We start from the raw sequence: 19,613 nt of genomic DNA, 5'->3' as shown, positions 1-19,613 counted from the left end.
GCATGCGTATTTGTGTGGTGCAACTGATGGTGGTCGGTTCCGGACCACTGTCTGTTGCACTTCGTGCCTCAAAGAGGAAGGATGTGCATAGAGTGAGCTCCTGAACAACACTTTGCAATGCGGTGTGAACGTGGTTTAGGTCATGGATGTGGGACTTCAAAGGGGTGCAACGCAGCGCTCCCCAATGCATTTCTCTTGAATTTACCACTAGATCGCCACTGAAGTTTCATACACACCAGGCACTCTTCTTCCTCCATCGAAGAGGTGAAAAAATTAATTGCCTCGGTCAGAAAGCACGATTCTGCCTCTCCAAGTGAATTCTTGAATGATCTGGGCATTACTTGCACAGATCAATTAGCAAATCTACAAATATTCCCTAACTATCGCTCCAATTATTGATCTGAGGCAGACTTCTTTGTAACAAATGACATGTATTTAATTACTTGTAATCAATTACGTTTTTTTGGCAATATTGTAGTTTAACAATTACTTTGTTTATTCAGTAACACTCACTGTAATTAAATTATTTTTTCAGTACTCAATTACACGTAACCAGTTACATTGTTGATGAAACAAGTTCTGACAGGTGATGCAGCTTTGAGCACTTAAATTTTGGAGAAACTACAAAGTTGAATGAAACGAAACATATAAATGAGTTAGTACCTCCTATCCACAATCAGCGTCCTGCAGCTACAATTCCTCACCGGAACATGGCAGGCTTGCAGATTTGCACATTTCTTTTGAAAGTATGACCTATGAGCATTTCCCTTATAGTAGTAAACATGAAAGCGTTTAGGGGCAGCCTTCATAGGCAGTAAGAGGTACTGCTCAATTCTTTTTCGTTTAGTGCAGTCTATAGCTTCTCTTATATAGACAGAAGTTCTTGGCCATTAAACCCATATGTCTCTGCTTAATGTTTACGTGACTCATATACATCTGTTTTTGTGATTGTACCGCATGAACAGTATTTTTACAGCTGAACGGTATGCACCTTTATTTTAAACCCACGACTTGATTATGAGGCACGTCACAGTGGGGGACTCCAGATTAATTTTGACCACTTGGGGTTCTATAACATGCCCCCATTACAAGGTACACCGTTATTGCATTACGCCCCCGTAAAAATGCCGCTGCTATGGCTGGTATTTGATCCTGTGACCTCATGCTTAGCAGCTCAAGCCAATAGCCATCATAAATCATCATCATCAGCCTATTTTTATGTCCACTGCAGGACGATCTCCCTTAATGTCCGTGCGATCTCCAATTACCCCTGTCTTCGCTGGTTGATTCCAACTTGAACCTGTAAATTTCCCAACTCCATCACCTCACCTAGTTTTCTGCCATCCTCGACTGCGCTTCCCTTCTCTTGGTATCCATTCTGTAACTCTAATGGTCCACCGGTTATCTACCCGACGCATTATCTGGCCTGCCCAGCTCCATTTTTTTCTCTTAATGTCAATTGGAATATCGGCTATCCCCATTTCGCTCTCTGACCCACACTGCTCTCTTGGCCTAACATTTCTCATTCCATCACTTTTTGTGCGGTCCTTAAGTTGTACTCGGGCTTCTTTGTTAACCTCCAAGTTTCTGCCCCATATGTTAGCATCGGTAGAATGCAATGTGGTGAATGAGCCCACTCGCCATCATAAAGATCGCTCCTAATTCTGCAATAAGTAACTGTGCAATACCGTATTTTCCGGACTATAAGTCGCACCTTTGTATAAGATGCACCCCGCTCAAAACGGCAGTTTTTTCTGGAAAAAAAATGTATATAAGTCGCATCAGTGCATAAGACGCACCTGTTCGTTCAGTAAGCGATTAAAAAAAAATACAGTGACGTTTCACTCCGGGAGCGCGGGTCACGAGCAAGCGTATGGATGCCATATATTTCTACTCCAGGCGCATTTTTGCCGTCGTGGTTGCCGCGATGTTCCAAAGTCTAAGGGCGATAACATCATCCCCGCACGCCGTATGCTTTATGTGCGAGTAAAAGCTTGCGACGGTGAGCCGAATCACGCACAAGGGAGGAAAGCGGGAAGGCAGCACAGGAGGGAAGGGGGGCGGCTTGTATACTGGTAGCAACTGCGTAGTTTGCGCAGCGGCGCACGCCGTATCTTGACAGGGATCTGCAGATGCAATAATTTTGGGGTCGGTCGACTGACGGCCGGCCTGCCGCTGCTTGCGTTGCTGCTCCGTCCTCGTGCGACACTCGGGAACTCGATCACGAGAAGAACCCGGCACCTCGATAGTGTGCACAGAACACGCGCAGCAATTATGTCAACCCACGCACTTCGTGTGGCCATAATGTCGAATCCGATTTTGAGGACAGTTTCCCCAGCAAAAAAAAAAACGAAAAAATGTACATAAGTCGCACCATTCTATAAAACGCACCAACCAAAAATTCTGGAAAAAAAAAACGCGTCTTATACCCCGGAAAATACGGTAAGTGAAATAAGTAATTAAACATGTATTTCCATGCTGTGCGGTGTGTGCCTTCCTTGCCTGGTAAAGTGAGGTGAGTGCCTGGCTGGTGGACGTCTTGGCTACGAAGACCCCCGCAGCAGCGTCGTCGGGAAGCACCTCGAGCGAGAGGCCTGTGACGAGCTGCACCTCGAGGCGCACTAGGCTTTCCTTGTCCGTGCTCACCCTAAGCTCACTCGCACCCAGAACCTTGCCCGTGATGGGTGACAGCACCTGCAGAGCCAAGAGGCAAGCACAATCAGAAAAAAAAAGTGCCGATTGGCTATCACGCAATGTATTTAGTGGTGTACTGATTCTTTTTACAATTTGACCATACTGTACTTTCCCACTAATGGAAACAATGAAAGAAATATGAAATTGTTGGGTTTGATGGCCCGAAGCTGCACAGCAGAATATGAGGGACACTGTAGTCTTGCGTTCCGGAGTAATTTTCCCTACTCACGGTTTCTTAAAAGAGCACTGACACAAAATTATTTTCTCGCTTTTTTTTGCTGCTAAATAGCCACAGACTCTGATAGCTGCTAAAGACAGTGTGAGGCCTCAACTTCTCGGATGTGCAACAAATCATGAATTATAACATTGTTTAATGTGACAAATTCAAAAAGTGGGCGATATTTTTTGACATAGGGTTTGTTTACAAGGGCTCCTCCTTACGTCATAGGAATTGGAGGAGATGGGCGTGTCATGTGATAAGATAGATGTAAGGGTCAGTGCACTAGTCGAAGCCACATCGTGATTGTCTTGTCAAAAGTTTTATACGGCTACATAATAGTGGAGAGAAGGTGTGCATTCTGACAAAAGTGACAGAAGAGAACCAGGCCTACTAGCCAGTGCAGAATGAGGAGAAACGCAGAGTGAGATGAAAGAATGGTTTATGCAGCATACATCCAGCTACCGGCAACACGGTCATCGTGTGGCTTGTAACTACAGTACATTCCACTTATAATGATACCACATATAATCAAATCTCATTAATTTGAACACGCTTAATTCGAACTTCCGGTTTATTCGAACTGATGCTGTGGTCCCGTCAACGTTATGTATATTCCAATGGGCGAAAACGCCCGGTAATTCGAATGCACAAGGATTTGCGACGGTTAATACGAACATACCACGCTCCGACAATGCTCTCAGCATAGCGCTAAATCATGTGGCGGCGCCTCCGACCAGCATTGCTCCGACCCCTCCCTAGAGCAAATGCTTAAGAGAGACCCCTCAACGCAACGCGCGAAGAAAAAAAATAATAATGCGGCGGAAATTTCACCCTTTCTCAAAGGGCAAGGTCGCCATTACTGCATTGTGCCGGAACACGCGTGTATGTGCCGACGTCTCAGCCACGCAGAGAAAATGGCAGTTTATCCTTCTCCTAATTATGCTTCCTCTATTTTCTGGTACCGTGTTGACCTTGAACGCTGCGGCTATGGCGCAGAGGGAAGCAGTGGCGGAGGCCCAGCCCGGTCAACGAAACTGCCCACGCTGGACAACGCTCACTTCCTGATAATGGCAGAAAACGAAACTTCAGGGAGCGGGCTAAGCTGGCGGGAGTGGCGGCACCAGGATGGCGGCGGGGGTGCACGGAGACATTAGAAAGTGAGGCAGCTACAAGGGAGTTCAGAAGGAGGGCAAGGGGAGCCACCGAAGCAGCAGAGTTGCCGAGGCCAAATCCACTTCCCTGCCGCCCTCCTCTTTCACCTTCCATGCAGCGCCTGTCTCTCTACACTCTCTCTCTTAGCGAGTGCAGAAATGTTCTGTGGAAGCAGCCCCGAAGCAGCTGACAGCCCAGTTAGTAGACAATGGCACCAACAACGCGCAAAGCTGTGTTGCTGGAGACGAAGCTGCAAATTTTGCAAGACTCAAAGAAGTATGAGCTCACGCAGTTGATGATATCAACAATTCTGGAAACCGGGAGCGCGGCGATCATGAAGGCTCAAAATCAGTGCAGTAATGTGGAAAGTTGGGCAAGTTGATGACTAATCACCATACCATGTGGGTGAAGCAGTGCAATGAACAGGAAAAAGCTGAGAGACACAAGAATACACGACACTCGCTGCTCTCAGAACCGATCAAGGGAAAAGGTGGGCTTTGTACGCCAGGGCAAAACCCCCATGGCCAAAACCAACATGGTGGAAGCTGCTACTGACATTACCGAGCTTTGGGAGCATGTCGCTACTGACGGTGAAACATGTGGTGTTTCCATGGAGGAGTTTCTGAGTGCAGAAAGTGCTGCCTTGTTCTGCAAAAAGATATTGAACGGGGTAATCATTGTTGTAACAGACGGCAGTGTTGATCGACATAGGCGATGACAGCAGTGGCAGTGACAACGAGATTAACAATGACCCGTTTTTGACGCCGACCCCGATTGAGTCGCTCATTGATACCATGCAAGCTAAATTATTGCTGCCAATGTTCATGCAGCAGCTGGATGCGATGCACACTGCAGTTGTGAACCTGAAACTCCTGCAAAAGCAAGTGCGGATTTCCAACTGTTTCAGTGCACCTAATGCATGACACGCTGTTTAGAGGTACAAATAAACGTTTAATTTTTCACTGTTTACTTTCTAAGTCTATTTTAGTGCAAGTAGCAAATTTGGTTTCAGAGACACCAAGATAAGCTTTTTTTTAACAGCAGTCCAGATACAGCGATGATTGGTTATAATGATCAGATTTTTCATTCTTCTTGATATCGTTATAATTGGACTGCATTATACTGGACCAGGCCCCGACTGGCGCATGCATGAGCGGTCTGCAATACCATGTGACCACTACCTCTAATTTTTATGAGATGCAGAGGTGCCCTTGTAAAAAAAACCCTACGTCAAAAATGCCAAACTCCATTTTGAAATGGTCAAATTAAGAGAGGATATAATTGGTAATGTTATGCATGTTCGAGGAATTTGGGCACGACACTGCACTTACCGAGGTCAGCAGCTACCTAAGAAAGCAGAAAAACCAGGATAGAAAATTTTTGTGTCAGTACCCCTTTAACATGCACCTAAATCTAAGTACATGAGTGTTTTTGCATGTTGCCCACATAAGAAGGCAGCTGCTGTGGCCAGGTATCAAACCTGCGACCTCATGCTCAGCAGCTGAACACCACAGTTACTGAGCTGCGAGTAACGAAAGAAATGTGAAGTCTGCACAACACTATACTAGTTTGTTCTTCATAGAAGACGGACTTCATGAGCAGCACTTTCACTAATCTCCTAAAGCTGATGAATGAAAGGAGGTGTACAATGCCACGCTGGCCATATAAAAAGCATGTACAGAAAGTAGCACCTTAGCTCATACTCTGTTGGCACCTTTGCAGAACCACACCTCCTGCAAGCCAACAAAGCCTTCTGGTAGTACACTGCCTTTTTCTTCTGCTTTCTTTTTGGTTTCTGGCTCTAGGTGCAACCCGAGATGGCCGAATTTAATCCACCAGTGACGTCAGCCAAGTGAAGTCTTCGGCACAGCATTGGGCACCAATCATGTGTTCGCCTATAGCAGGTGCAGTCACGCAAGGCGAGTGCAGTCACTCTAAGCAGCTGCTAAGAAGGTTTGGCAACAATACTGCAGTGTCATGAATGCTTACGTGCTGTGCCAGCAGCTAGGAGCAGCCGAATGGTCTATGCATTGCAGATGATGCCCCAGTGCGCCGTGACTCATTACATCACATGCTGCATATCAACATGGTGATTGATGCCAGTGGGAGGAGCCTCAACTTATAGTCCTAGTCATTTATTTTAAATTATTAGAGCCTGAAGAGCTCTGAAACTTTTTGATTAGGTCAACGGGCTCGTGCACTTTTCATCGAGACATAAAGCTTTCATTCAACAGTTCGCCATATCCTGAACCCTAGAAATACACGATTTAGTGCCTTGTACGAGCCTAATGTGAAGCATGGCTCTGGCTACAACACAATGCAGATTTTCAAGGTGGAAATAACACACACACACAAAATAAAGGTACCGTTACATCTGTGCAAATGATGCAAGTGACTTGCGACATAGTGCGGTCATTCTCAACGCCCCACAGTGCAAGTGATGGATGGAACTCGGGGCAGTTACCTGGACCTCGGTGCGCCCTGCACGCAGCCCCCGGACGGTCGTGCCCCTCAGCATGGCAAGGTGCGCATCGGCCACCCGGAGGAAGGGTGCCACGAGCCTGGTGACAGCCACCTGGGTCCGCCGCCCAAGCAGGTAGGCCTCCCTGCCGGAGTTGTGGTCTACGCTCTGGAAGCGTGTGAGCACCTCCACTTGTGCCTGCTGAAACCGCAGGCGACAGGACCCCGGGGAACCGCCCGATGTCGACCCGTCGCCCTACATACGGGGGTAAATTAAAGGCGTCAATACTGCTGCTGCTGCTTGCAAGACTTGCCTCTTCAGAAAACGATGGTTAAGAGGTAGCTTTCGCTCGGGGGCTCCTAACTAAATACATAGGAAAGGAGAGATAATTTTTCTTGGCAACCACTGCACTAAATTCCATAAACTTGTTGCATTTAGAAGAAAAAGATAAAAATCTAGTGACTGTTTTAAGTGGATCTTTTATTTGGGTAGTCAGGTTTTTACAAAAATTGTTGCAAACTGTAAATTCCCAGAAAACGAAACTATAAAGTTTACAAATTTATAAGTCAGCAATTAAAATTGATATCGAAATTTGCAATCTGTATCTAATAGTATACATCTAAGGCAGACAAAACTGATGTATTATACATGGTTCTCAAATACGCCATTATTATGTCGGTAGGTCTTCCGCGAAACCCTCGTAAACTGTAACAAAACCACAAAAAATAAAAATTACATAAAATTTGTCCACTTTGAATGTTCTAATAGATGCAGTTCACAGAACTGTGCTATTTGTTTTTGGTGCAATGTTACGGATTGGTAAACTTCGTGCTTCCATTTTTTTCAAACTGTCCGATTTTCAGCAATTTTTCTTACAAAATAAGACACCTAAATCAGAATTCCATTTCCAAACAGTGACTAGAACTTAACTCTCTCTAGAATACAACAAATTTAATTAAATTCGATCCAGTGGTTATGGTTACTGGGGAGAGCGGTAGAGCGAAGCAAAAAACAACTGGACGTGACAAACAAGGTTCTTGTTTGTCTCGTCGTCCAGTTGCTCTTTTGATTTGCACTACCTCTCCCCCCAGTAATCATGACATACCAACTAGTCCAAACCGTTACCCGAGAGTTATCTCAGAAAAGCATTTTCGTGTTTCACAAGTATTTGAATATTTTGCATCAAAATTGGGCGCAAGCTAAAGCTTCTTCATAACGTGAACACCCAAGAAAAAATGGTGAAACAGACATTTGAATGTACAATGGCCAACAAACAGGAGGCAATGAATGAGAAGACGAGGAACCGGTAATCCTGATTTCTGCTACTCATGGGCACATTGACACAAGCTAGCTTCAAATTGCATGCGCCAGCCATTTGCTGCGCCCTCCCAGTTGTTTACAGATATGTGTGAACAAGAGCAACAGTGAAGCAGGGAACACGTGCTCACAAGGCCTGTGCTATCGCAGCAATGTCCCATCAGCGCGGGACATTAGAAGATGTGTGGAACCCTTAGGAAAAGAAGGTGCACGATGAAGTTGCAAGCCAGACTCTCACTTGATTGTTTGTTCGTCGGGCCTAAGTTCGCCCAATGTAAACTAATTAAAGTATGTTCTTTCAACTATGTATCACAATATGAAGCCAATAGATAATGAAGCCAAAGAAAGCATTGGGCAAATTATTCATTATTTTAAACTTTGAATTCGGAGCCAATCAGGGTCAAGAATTTCTATCCAGATTGGGTTCAATCAGGATTGAAAGTGGCAGTGCGACACTGGTATAAATGTGAGATATTCAATGAAGCAAACCTTTATTAAGGTGCGAAAATTAAGGGCAGACAAACAAGAGCTGTGCCACCTTTGCCAGATGCTTGTGCGCAAGCGTGATTTAAGAGAGAGAAATCTGTGGACTGCACCAAGGTACTATGGAGGAGGACATGTTTTCCTCCGTTCGTATGAAACCAATGGCAATGCGCAGTAGGTGAGAACCAGCGCTTAACTTCCATAAAACAGGATCATAGTGGCCGACACAGAGTCCGTAATGGCTAAGCATACAACTTAACAAATTCGCAGTAATGACATGTCATTATTCATGGGTTTGCAGCAGCTGAAGCAGCATCTACCTGGCATCAACTTGCAATGTCTGTGATGAGTAGAGAGGTCGCAAAACATGAAGGAAAAGCAGTCGCATGATACTACATGCTTGTCACGTGCAATGCACTAAACATTGAAGTTTGGCGTAAGTCTTTTCATTTAGGCGCAGAGAGATGGTGCAATATGTACTAGCAGGCCCAAACAAACATTCTTGCTTCTGAATCATGTTGAAAAAAGAGGGAAAAAAAAGAGAAAAAAAAGAAGCATTAAACAAATAAGATCGTCTACGTACATCATCCCACTTCTCAAGGATGCGTCGCTTGTTGCGCAACCAATTGTTACGGCAGTCCACGGTCCCTTGGAGGAGCGGGTTCCGACACCTGGAAAGGCACAGTGAGTTCCAGAATTTTACACTTGCCGCACTGTCGTAACCACAGCAGTTGAACTTCACAAACGAAACTGCATGATTATGTAGGCAAAGCGGATCAATGTACAGTAAAATCTCGGTGATACGAATCTCGCTGGGTCGCGTGAAATATTCGTATCACCCGAAATTCGTATCATCAAAACATACACAATATCAAGAAAAATTAATTTATTTTTACCAGAAAATATTTTTAATAGTGGAACCCCATCGATACCTTCCTTGCTGCTGCATTTTCTCGGCTGCTACGTCGCGTTCTAGTGGTCCTGACCTAAATCCCATTTACTTCCGTGTACAGACGAATCTCAACAATTTGAACTCGAAGGGGCCCAAATATTTTGTCCGAATTAAAGGAAGGACTTATTTTTAAGTATTCGTGCACCATAGCACCACGTACAAACGCTGCGATTCGTAAAATATCGCGGCGCGCAAGCACATATCGAGCGAGGGCCACGAAACTGCCCACGTCGACCAACGCTCGCTTCCCGATAACGGGCGGCGCAGGCACGGTGAGAGAGAGATTGAGGTTGTGAAGAGGCGACACGGCGAAGGGCGCACGCGGGGACCGTCGCAGGGGAGGGAGGAGGGCGGCAGGGAAGCGGACTTGGCCTCGGCAACGGTGGCAGTGGCTTCGGTGGCTCCCTTCGCCCTCCATCTCAATTCCCTCGTGGCTCCCTCACCTTAGACTGTCTCCGTGCGCGCCGGCCTAGAGCCAGTTTAGCCCGCTCCCTGAAGTTTCATTTTCTGCTGTTGAAACGAGCGTTGGCTGGCGTGGGCAGTTTCGTTGGCTGGAAGGGGCCTCCGCCGTTGCTTCCATCAGCGCCGCAGCCACAGCGTTGGCTGAGACGTCGGCACGTACACGCGTGTTCCGGTGCCACGCAGAAACGGCGACCTTGCTATTTGAGAGTGGCGCTGTGGTTTTCTTTTTTTCTTTTTTATCTTTTGTTTTCTGTCTGCGCGGCGTTGAGGGGTCTCGCCTAAGCAATGTGGGCCTAGGCTTTTGCAATGCCGGTCGGAGGTGCCACCACGTGATTTGGCGCGCTGCTGAGAGCATTGTCAGTGCGTGGTATGTTCGAATTAACCATCACAAATGCTTTCGCGTTTGAATTACCGGGCATTCCCCGTGATACGTCGCCAATCTATAATGCTCCTGCATCTTACGTTGCGTTTGAATGTGGCGGTCACGTAAATTTAGCGGTGCATCCAGCTTGTACATTGCAACAAGCGACCGGCATGTTGCAGATACGATGCACTCGCGCAGGTGCCGTATCTTGAAAGCAATCTGCGACGTGCGCACTTTGCGCACCAGCGTGGACCTTATCGTGAAAATGATCTGTGATGTTGACAAAGTGCGCCTAGTGCCAGTAGCTTCGTATGCGCTGTGCCTTCGACGTTTAGTTCGCATTGAAGCGAGATACAGCACAAAGCTCAATTCGCTCGCTGCTGCTGCTGCGCTTCCTCACGCCCGCGTTTCGATATCGAGTGTCCGGGGTCATCGAGCGAGATGTGTATGTTTACCTGTGCACGCGTGACATCGTGCTTGTTAATTTAGTTAGTAAGCGAATGTTTAGAACTTTACACGGCCGGTACAACTACTATCCTTACTTCATACAGCTGTCTACCAATTTGCTATTGCAATCGTTGCATCACCTTTGGGGCAAAACTGCGTCGTTTTAATTTTTTTCGCGGTCTCTTGAAAAACGTATCAACGGGACGTTTTCTTCTTGCCCAAATCGTCAACGATCGCCTTCGGATAGGCACATATAAGTGTGCCCACGTGATCTCAGGAATGTTTTCGCACGCCACTGAATGCCTGAGCACGTCAAGTGCAGGGAGCGTTTTGGCCGTCGGGGCTGTGCCGCGGTCGTCGTTGCAGCATTGGTCCTCATCTACTTTCTTGTTAAGCATAGGCTAGCCTGTGATATGGTCCGGCCCGCTTGACGTGGGGACCAATGAGAGATTACGCAGCCGTGTGACGTAGTCGGTTGCTTGGCAACTATGGATGCCGCCCAGTTCCCGCTGTGCCGGCATGTCTGTGCCGGTCGCCCCGCTGACTCGGCCGCTGCCACCATTGCTCACGCGTTCGTATGATCTGTAGCGGCGTGGAAACCATGTTTGGAACAGCCAATTTTTTTCGCATTGTAAGCAATGTATTTCGGCCGGGGAATTTTACGAATTCGTATCACACCGAAATTCGTACCAGCCGGGATCGTATCACCGGGGTTTTACTGTATTATTGTTAACATTGCTAGGAGCACAAAAAAGATGAAGAAAAGAAGGTGTGCTATCATGTTACACTGAAACACAAGCAACCTGTCAAATTGAAAATATTGCTTTTGTCTTTACATCCTAAATAACCCACACATGTGGCTTTGTTGGTTTACGCTACCGACATGAAGAGCCACAGCTTATTATACTGTCCTGTGGAAGTGATGGGCGTGTGAGGATGGGTGAGGGACAAAGAACATCAAGGATGCAAACTGTATATGAGTAAAAGCTGTGCCTACAAAATGAAAAGCACCACTTGGCCTGGGCATCATGGGTTGAACTGACACCTAAGGCAGCTAGGAAAAATGAACAAAACGGCACTAGACGGCACAGTGTGCGTAACAAGCGAGGGAGCACGAAGCGTTGATACAGGCCGTGGTGTGGAGGTCAGTGCACTGTGGCCAGGCCTTACCTCTTGTGCCTATGCGGGGTGCGCCAGGCTCGAATCTGGCTTAGCTTGGTGTCCGAGAGCCGCAGGTCCAGGGGAAGCTCGGGCATCCACACCAGAAAGGCAGCCTGGCCCGTGTATGTTCCGTACTTGACTAGCACAGTTGCATTCTGCGAGCCCCGCACTTCTGAGCCGTCCAGGTACACCGACGTGCATGACGGTGAGACCTGCATGGATAAGGCCAGGCCACGTAATTGGTACTTGTTAGGAACATATGCAAAGCTCCCCATGTTATTTTGCATGGGTAGCTGGCCCAGTACTTCACGATAGTAAGGTGCCACTCAGGCTTGCGTTTCTTTATCCCACCTGTGGTACGTTGGGCTTTGGTGCATTCATTATCCATCTTACAGGTAAGCAAAACACCCGCCGCGGTACCTCAGTGGCTATGTCATTGCACTGCGGAGCTCGAAGTTGCAGGTTCAATCCAGGAAGCGGCTCAGTCATTCAATTAGCATTAGCTCTGTCATTCAATTGTGCCTGGTTCAAACAAGGATTTGAAGAAAAAAAAAAGTGATTGATGATCCACCCATGAACAACCTCAGTGCCACAGTTCCACTGCTGCCCACTTAGGTTTTGCAGCTTGTTTTTGTGGCTCAGTGCAATGATGTGTCGCTATGTTTACTTTGTTGCTATGGTAACCTTATGTGTTACTCTGAGCCAGACAGGGAAACAGCTTGCACTGTTAATGGTGGCACAGAGGTGCAGCGTCAATGGCTTATACAATTATTTTTCTGAACTGGCTGTGAACAAAGTGTATATCTGCTGTAGTTAATGTGTCCTTATACAGTGCAGACCGCTTATAACGTTAGTCACCGGAGTCGCGAATATCCGCATTATAAGCGGTACTGCACTATAACCAAAAGAACGATTTTATTGCGATAGCAATTACAGTATACACCACTTATAACGTAACCGCTTATAGTGCAGGGCCGGATATAGTGCGGTCTTTTCAGACTCCCGTTAATTTTCCCATAGCACTCCATGTATACACGTACCGCTTATAGTGCAGTTGCAGGAAACAAAATACCGGTTACAGTGCGGCTGCCTGGGAGTACGGAAGTCAGCGGAGACGACGAACGCTCCCCTCAAACGGGCGCCCCAAGGAGTGCTCGAGGAAGAAAGAGAGACGAAGTGGAGGAGAAGGGCACGTGGTGCGAACGAACAGCCAGTGAGGCTGAAACCAGAATCTTGAGTGCGAGTTGTGAAATATCACGGCGCGCATAGCGAGCGAGTGCCGTGAAACTGCCGCCGGCCAACGCTCGCTTCACAATAACAGCAGTAAACGAAACTTCAGGGAGCGGGCGGCGCCAGCACATCACGGCGAAGGGCACACGCGGAGACCGTGGAATGTTAGGGAGGAGGGCGGCAGGGAAGCGGATTTCGCCTCGGCAACTCCGCTGATTTGGTGGCTCCCCTCGCCCTCCCTCGTAGCTCCCTCACTTTCGACTGTCACCGTACGTGCCTGCCGCCGTGAAGGCGCCACCGCTCTAGCCGGCCCGGCACCAGCTCCCTCGAAGTTTTGTTTTCTGCCGTTATCGGGAAGCGGGCGTTTGCCGGCGTGGACAGTTTCGTTGGCCGGCCTGGGACAGCGCCACTGCTTCCCTCTGCGCCGTAGCCGCAGCGTGCAAGGTCAACACGTGACTAGAAAGTAGAGGAAGCAAAAGGAGAAAGAAGGGTTCACTGCCACTTTCTACACGTGGCTACGGTAGCGTGGCTGGGACGTCAGCCCGTACACGCATCTTCCGGTGCAACGCAGAATCGGCGACCTTGCCATTTGAGAGAGGGTGAAATGTCCGCCGCATTTTTTCTCTTTTTCTTTGTTTCATTCGCGTGCGACATTGAGGGGTCTCTCCTAAGCTTTTACTCTATAGCGGTGCCGAAGCAATGCCGGTCGGAGTGCCGCCGCGTGATTCGGTTCGAATTAACGAGATTCGACTGTAAATTGAATGCAAATGTTCTAGCCGCATTCCTCGACTGTCGCATACGCCTGGCGGCTCGGTGCACATGTTTGGCATATGTGCACGCCTTGAAAATTGTTGCTTTGGTTATAGTGCGGTACTGCTTATAGTGCGGATAATCGTGACTCCGGCGACTTACGTTATAAGCGGTCTACACTGTATACGGACACTCCAGGCGCATTTATAGGTGCCGTAGCTGTCGCCGCGAGGTTCCATATAAAGTCCAAGGGTAATAAAATCGTCGTCGTATGCTGTATGTGCGACTGAAAGCGTGCAAGGGTGAGCCGGTGATCGCGTCTCAATTTCGCATACGCAAGGGAGGAAAGCGGGAAGGAAGCGCGCTATCTACCGTCGCGCGCAAGGCCCGGAGGGGGTTGGGGGGACTGCATTGACTCTGAGCGCGCACGCCCGCCCGGAGGGGGCGCTGTATCTTGAAAGCCATCTGCGACGGGGGCACAGTCCCCCGTGCACTGTGTTGCACTGCGTGCACTGTGCTTGTGCGTGCGTGACACCATGCTTGTTAATGCGCAGAGAGCTGCAGAGACGGACGTACTTTCGAGCGCTCCTGCCATTACGTTATTCTACCCGCACCTCGTGAAGAATGCTGGGATGCGTGGCCAGCGCGGCTTGGTGTGCCGGGTGAAAAATATGAACGGAGCTATTCATGCGCCAGCAATGTTGGAACACGCCCGACGGCGCGAGATGCGCCAGTTGTTCGCCACCGTGATGTCGCGGAGCTCGACGTGCGCACTCGCGTTACGTTGGAGTATATCTGCAGCTTGAGGGGAGCGTTCACCGTCTTAGTTGACTGCCAAACTTCCAGGCAGCTGCACTGTAACCGGTATTTCGTCTCCCACAACTGCACTATAAGTGATACATGTATACATGGAGTGCTATGGGAAAATTAACGGGAGTCTGAAAAGACCGTACTACCTATATCGGTCCTGCACTATAAGCGGTTACGTTATAAGTGGTCTATACTGTAGTTCACTGCGGTATATTCCCATTGTTTACAAGAATGAGGCAAACATATGCTTCAGTTAAAATCCCTTTTGGGTCTATTTACCTTGAATATGCGTGCAGCCTCTTCCCTTTGGGTTAGTTTAATGTGACAATACTGCTTACAATATCGAACATGGGTCCTACTTAATTTGGAATACCAGTGGCAGTATTGGATGAAAACTAATGCTCTTACACTAGTATTTCTTGTCACTAATGTGAGTGCTTTACAACTGTTACGAGTGATGATGAAAATACAACCTCTACACAGACACCTGAAGCAACTTCTGAAGTTGTACAAGGCAACTAGTCCTGTGGAACAGCCTTTGAGTGGACATATGAACATGGTGAGAGCTGACGGAACCCATGAGAGCAACTGCTGAGAATGATGCGCTTCTCGAGTGTATAATTGCTAAGAAAGGCTTAGATAATAGCATAGATTTCTCATTTATTCAGTTACTTGCCTTACTCGACTTTAAGCAAACACCTTTTATATTGTGCAGTAGAATGAAATTTAACTCCATCTCCCTTATTGAAGTATTGTATTTTTCTAACAGTAGTCCACAAACTATTCAAGTTTAAATGTTGACATTTTGCGGGGTGTGGACTGTCTATGGATGCAGACTATAAATGATTTTAATTGTTAAGATGAGAGGCGCACTTCAAGAACACGAGGCCACAGCGTGCCTGCAAACATTTAATGTGCTAAATCAAAGCAAAATCTGCTCCGAAATAATTGTCATTGTGCACAAGCAATATTTCCAGCTCATAGTGGCAGCTCGTGATATGCAAGTGAATGCTACTCGCAATGCTTGAAGTGGCGGCTTTTCAGGGCTTTGGTTTGTGATCATGTGAACAAAATTTAGTTACAAAATGTGTAATGCATTTATACACAACTTGTTATATGTGCAAAGCACAAGGACAATTGTGATGGCACCGAATACTGTATACTCAATACACTTGACTCCCATTAAATCAACCTTTGTGGGAATGGAAGATTTGGTAGAATTATCCTAAAGGCTGAATTTACAAACAGTGGCAAAATGAACACATTAAAATCCTTTTTTATTGCTTGAAATAGTCTTTCATTACTGAAAGGCTACTTCAGTAAAGTATTACAAAATATTAAGGCAGAACTTCATCTCACAATGACTGTCGAGGGTAATGCAATTAGCATTTGAGCACTGTAGGGACAGACTGTATTTCCGAGGCCAAGTTCATTTAATATCTGTAGTTGTCACTCTGAGAGTTCCGTTGCGTCAGCTATATGTGACATTATCTGGTATCCTCCCATGTTGTGATTGCACTAGCTTGCCAAAGTCACTCATGAGCACCGTGGCATGACAACTGCGTGATGTTGACGCACTGATGATGATGGATTGATGAAGAAATGACGTCTATGAAACAAAAAAGTCGATTGTGACAACGACACGACGACAATGAGATGACAATTATTAAATGATGATGACAACGACGACCTGGGGACATTGAGACCATGACAAGTGCACAACGACGATCGCATGACAACAATGGTATGACGAAGAGGGAATGATGACAATGACATGACCGCAATGGCATGTCGATGACGGTATGACCAGGCCCCGGAAACTCTCGAGTTCACCAAATGGCCACAGAGGGCGAAAAATCAACCGCGGCGCGTTCCAGCCTAAGCGCGCAAGTGGAGCTACTGTAATTTGGTCGAATACTTTAGTTTGTATTTTTTCTGCTAGGGGCGCTCAACACGACTCAATATTTGAGCTATTAATGTACATATAATAACCGACAAACACAATTACAGTGTCACTTTTTTACAAAATAAGGAGTCTATTGTTTTTATTGGACTTCTGTTATTAAAGTCCGTGCTTTGTTACTTGAATAAAGGTTTTGAGGCCTCACTGACATGTGATTAGCGGCAGCCCACTGGTATCGATTGCAGTGTGTGCCGTTTATCGATTCAAATTGTACGGCGGTTATATTTGCGAACGGGGTGGTCGTTTCCTTTGCGCAGCATCACGCAGGTTCATTTTAATTAGATATCAATAATACCGCAGCCAGTTTATGCGTCCAACATTCGATAGCTGCCACCAAGCGAACGTGTTTAAAGACGGTGAACTTTCTCAGCTGCGGCGTTTCACTGGCGGCTGCATGCACGGCTTCCGCTGTTTGTGATCTGCCGCGTCTGGCCGCGTTGAGTCTGGTTGCTCGAAAAAAAAAGTGCTGGCCAGCTCGAAAATTCATCGCTGGAACCGAGCACAGTCTGCTTGAAGACTACCCACGAAAGCGGATTAACCTTGCAGCCCCTGGGCTTGTGCGCCGGTGAGTAAAAAAGCAGTGCTTCGCATTTTCAACTTTGAATTTCTTTGCATGCGAGGCAAATAAAGCAGATTCCTGTCGTCATTTCTTAAAAGTAGAAAATAGTAATAATTCTAAAGTTATTGCCCTTCCAAAGCAATTCAAACGAGGCTCTTGCTACTTTGCGAAGTTGCTAAAATTGCTAACATGAGTACAGCATAAATAATAAAGTTTTGGCTGTTTCTGCATAAATGATACACCGCGTTAAATTCACTGCACATTAGTGACAAGTGTACTTCCGGTGATACAGTTAGATTAACTGCATTTGAGACATAATAAAATGACTGTGTTTATTACTAGTATCTGGCAGAAACAATTGTCATCTAATCGAGACTTGACTAAGCACAGCCCACACAAAGACACCACTGAAAGAAATGCACACTCAAAACAGTGTTGTGTGTGTGTGTTTTTTGCGTTTTTCTGTCATGAAGCGTTTCGTGCACTGTTCTCTGTCATACATGAATCACAAACTCACGCACACTTCCAGCATAGTAATTGAGGCTCTTTATTCTTTCGACTGCAGCCTCCAAGACGCTCCTCATATTTGGACTCATCCCTTTGGACTCTATTGTCTCTGGACAGAGAAGTCAACCGTGAACGTGTCTCCACTGGAAGTAATATCAAGGGCCAGAATCCTCACAGGGTATGTTTCTGAACACTTCAACTAGAACCGTGATTTTTCTTCATTTATGGGACTAACTTTTGTTTCACCATTTTTTGCTTACATGTGTGTCATGGCTTTGTCATTTCTCTTTTCAGGAAGACGGACAAAAGAGAGATTATTGGTCTGCAAGCTGCCCACGCTAAGCCACAAGATGCTCAACTGTCACCACAATGACAACAGGTCCTCTTGAACTACGTGCCTCACTATGAAATGTTTGAAAGTTTACCAGATAGAGAGGTGTGAGCCCTATTAGGAAAACAGCAGTCTACAGTTCTCTATCATACTGAGCGGGAATGAGAAATTTGACATACAAGCTTAGTTGCTTTTAAGGGCGCTTTATGACAATCGGAGAAGTAACATGTTCAGTCCCAACTTGTTTCTTTTGCAGTCATTATAGCCATGACAATCAGAACAGAAACAATGTAGCAAGCTCCTACTTGCTAATGCACAAACTCTGTCATCTGCTCTTTGCAAATCAATTTGACGGGCATTAGTACCACGAATTATCACATGCTCCCTCACAACGATAATTTGTTACATGAAAATGCAAAGAATTTTAAAATGATCAAAAGCGCTTAATGAAATTTTAAGGAAATGACACTTCATGTTGAGTGAAACTCATTTTATTGTTTGCTTAAAGTACCCTCAGGGCCACAGGTATTAAAGAGGGGAGTGGTTACAAAGTAGTAGAGTAAAACAAACACGTGCAGTGAGTTCTTGTAACATAATGATTCTCCTGATTATACAATGTTAGCTAATGTTTTGCAAAAAAGTTTGTTATCTGTGATGGCTACGATACTTGGTGGTTCCATTTCTGAGATGTACGGGGCATGAAAGAAAGACTTCGTGTTCCATAAATCATTTCCTACCTTACTGCGATGATCGACGCAGTTTCAAATGCACTGAGGGCGCAGTATGAAGTCGTCATGAAGTGTGGTGCGATAGAAAATTTTATGAAATAGCAAAAGATGGCCGACTTTGCGGCGATTAGCTAGTGGAATGAGTGCTAGGCCAGTTTACATTGAAGTTATACTCGCGGTACGGTTATAATTAGAAATAAAAGTATAGTTATTTTGTACTAGTTCAAGTGAAGTAATAAGATTAACACGACTGGGATCCCATATTGCAGATGCATATTCAAGTTTCCAGCGAATTAGTCTTGTAAAGCTGTAGTTCTAAAGTAGACGGTGCTTTGGAAAGGTTGCGCCATAAGTACCCGAGCATGTGATTAGCACTGCTAATGACGTACTCTATATTATTGGTCCAATTTAAGTTATTTATATGACATGACAAAATCTAAGGGGACGTTAGTATGGCAACTGCTAGGATTAGAAATGCGCATGATTTTACATTTGTTTACTACAAGAGGCTCATATACAGTTGTCATGAAATCAATAACTAGGCTAGTACTGCACCATAAGAGATAGCTAGAAAAGGCAAGCTCACACAACCGGCCAGCCTATTTCACACTTCACAAACTTGAGAAATCACTAAAAGCAAATTTTCTCTCTCTTCAAACAGCAGATGACAAAACCTGTGCACAGTGTGCTCCCAAAAATATTTTGAAATGTACTCGCAGAATAAGTTCAGCTTAACATTCAACAGTGAACGAGCAAGGGAAACCTCAGCGTGGGAACTTGTCTTCGTCTCGGCCCTCACAAATATGTTTGCTTGGTGAAACGTTGGCTTCAAGCTGAGGCCTCCCTTGGTCACCTCTGTTACTCAACTGAAGTGTTCATCTCCTTGCAACCTCTTTGCTGTGTTTGAATACCTATACCGAGATTCTTTTTCAACATGAAACCACCAATTCGATTTTCCAAGGATCTGTGAGCATTAATTGGGCTTGTTTATATGTTGATTTAGTGTCCTTGTTTATTCACAC

At 46.1% G+C, this 19,613-nt stretch overlaps 1 protein-coding gene across 1 annotated transcript in view; it reads right to left on the bottom strand.

Annotated features, from left to right (window-relative positions):
• Positions 1 to 19,613, bottom strand: part of LOC119445616 (transmembrane protein 132E) — a 65,024-nt gene that overhangs the window by 19,967 nt on the left and 25,444 nt on the right. Inside the window, exons 8-11 of the mRNA XM_037709878.2 lie at positions 11,723 to 11,925; positions 8,911 to 8,998; positions 6,531 to 6,782; positions 2,503 to 2,694 (exon numbers count right to left, since the gene is read on the bottom strand). Of these exons, the coding sequence (XP_037565806.1) occupies positions 2,503 to 2,694; positions 6,531 to 6,782; positions 8,911 to 8,998; positions 11,723 to 11,925 (735 nt within the window). The remainder of the gene's footprint in view (positions 1 to 2,502; positions 2,695 to 6,530; positions 6,783 to 8,910; positions 8,999 to 11,722; positions 11,926 to 19,613) is intronic.

Source organism: Dermacentor silvarum, chromosome 3 (assembly GCF_013339745.2).
Source record: "Dermacentor silvarum isolate Dsil-2018 chromosome 3, BIME_Dsil_1.4, whole genome shotgun sequence".
Lineage (NCBI taxonomy): Eukaryota > Metazoa > Arthropoda > Arachnida > Ixodida > Ixodidae > Dermacentor > Dermacentor silvarum.
This window is presented reverse-complemented; position numbering and strand designations above follow the sequence as displayed.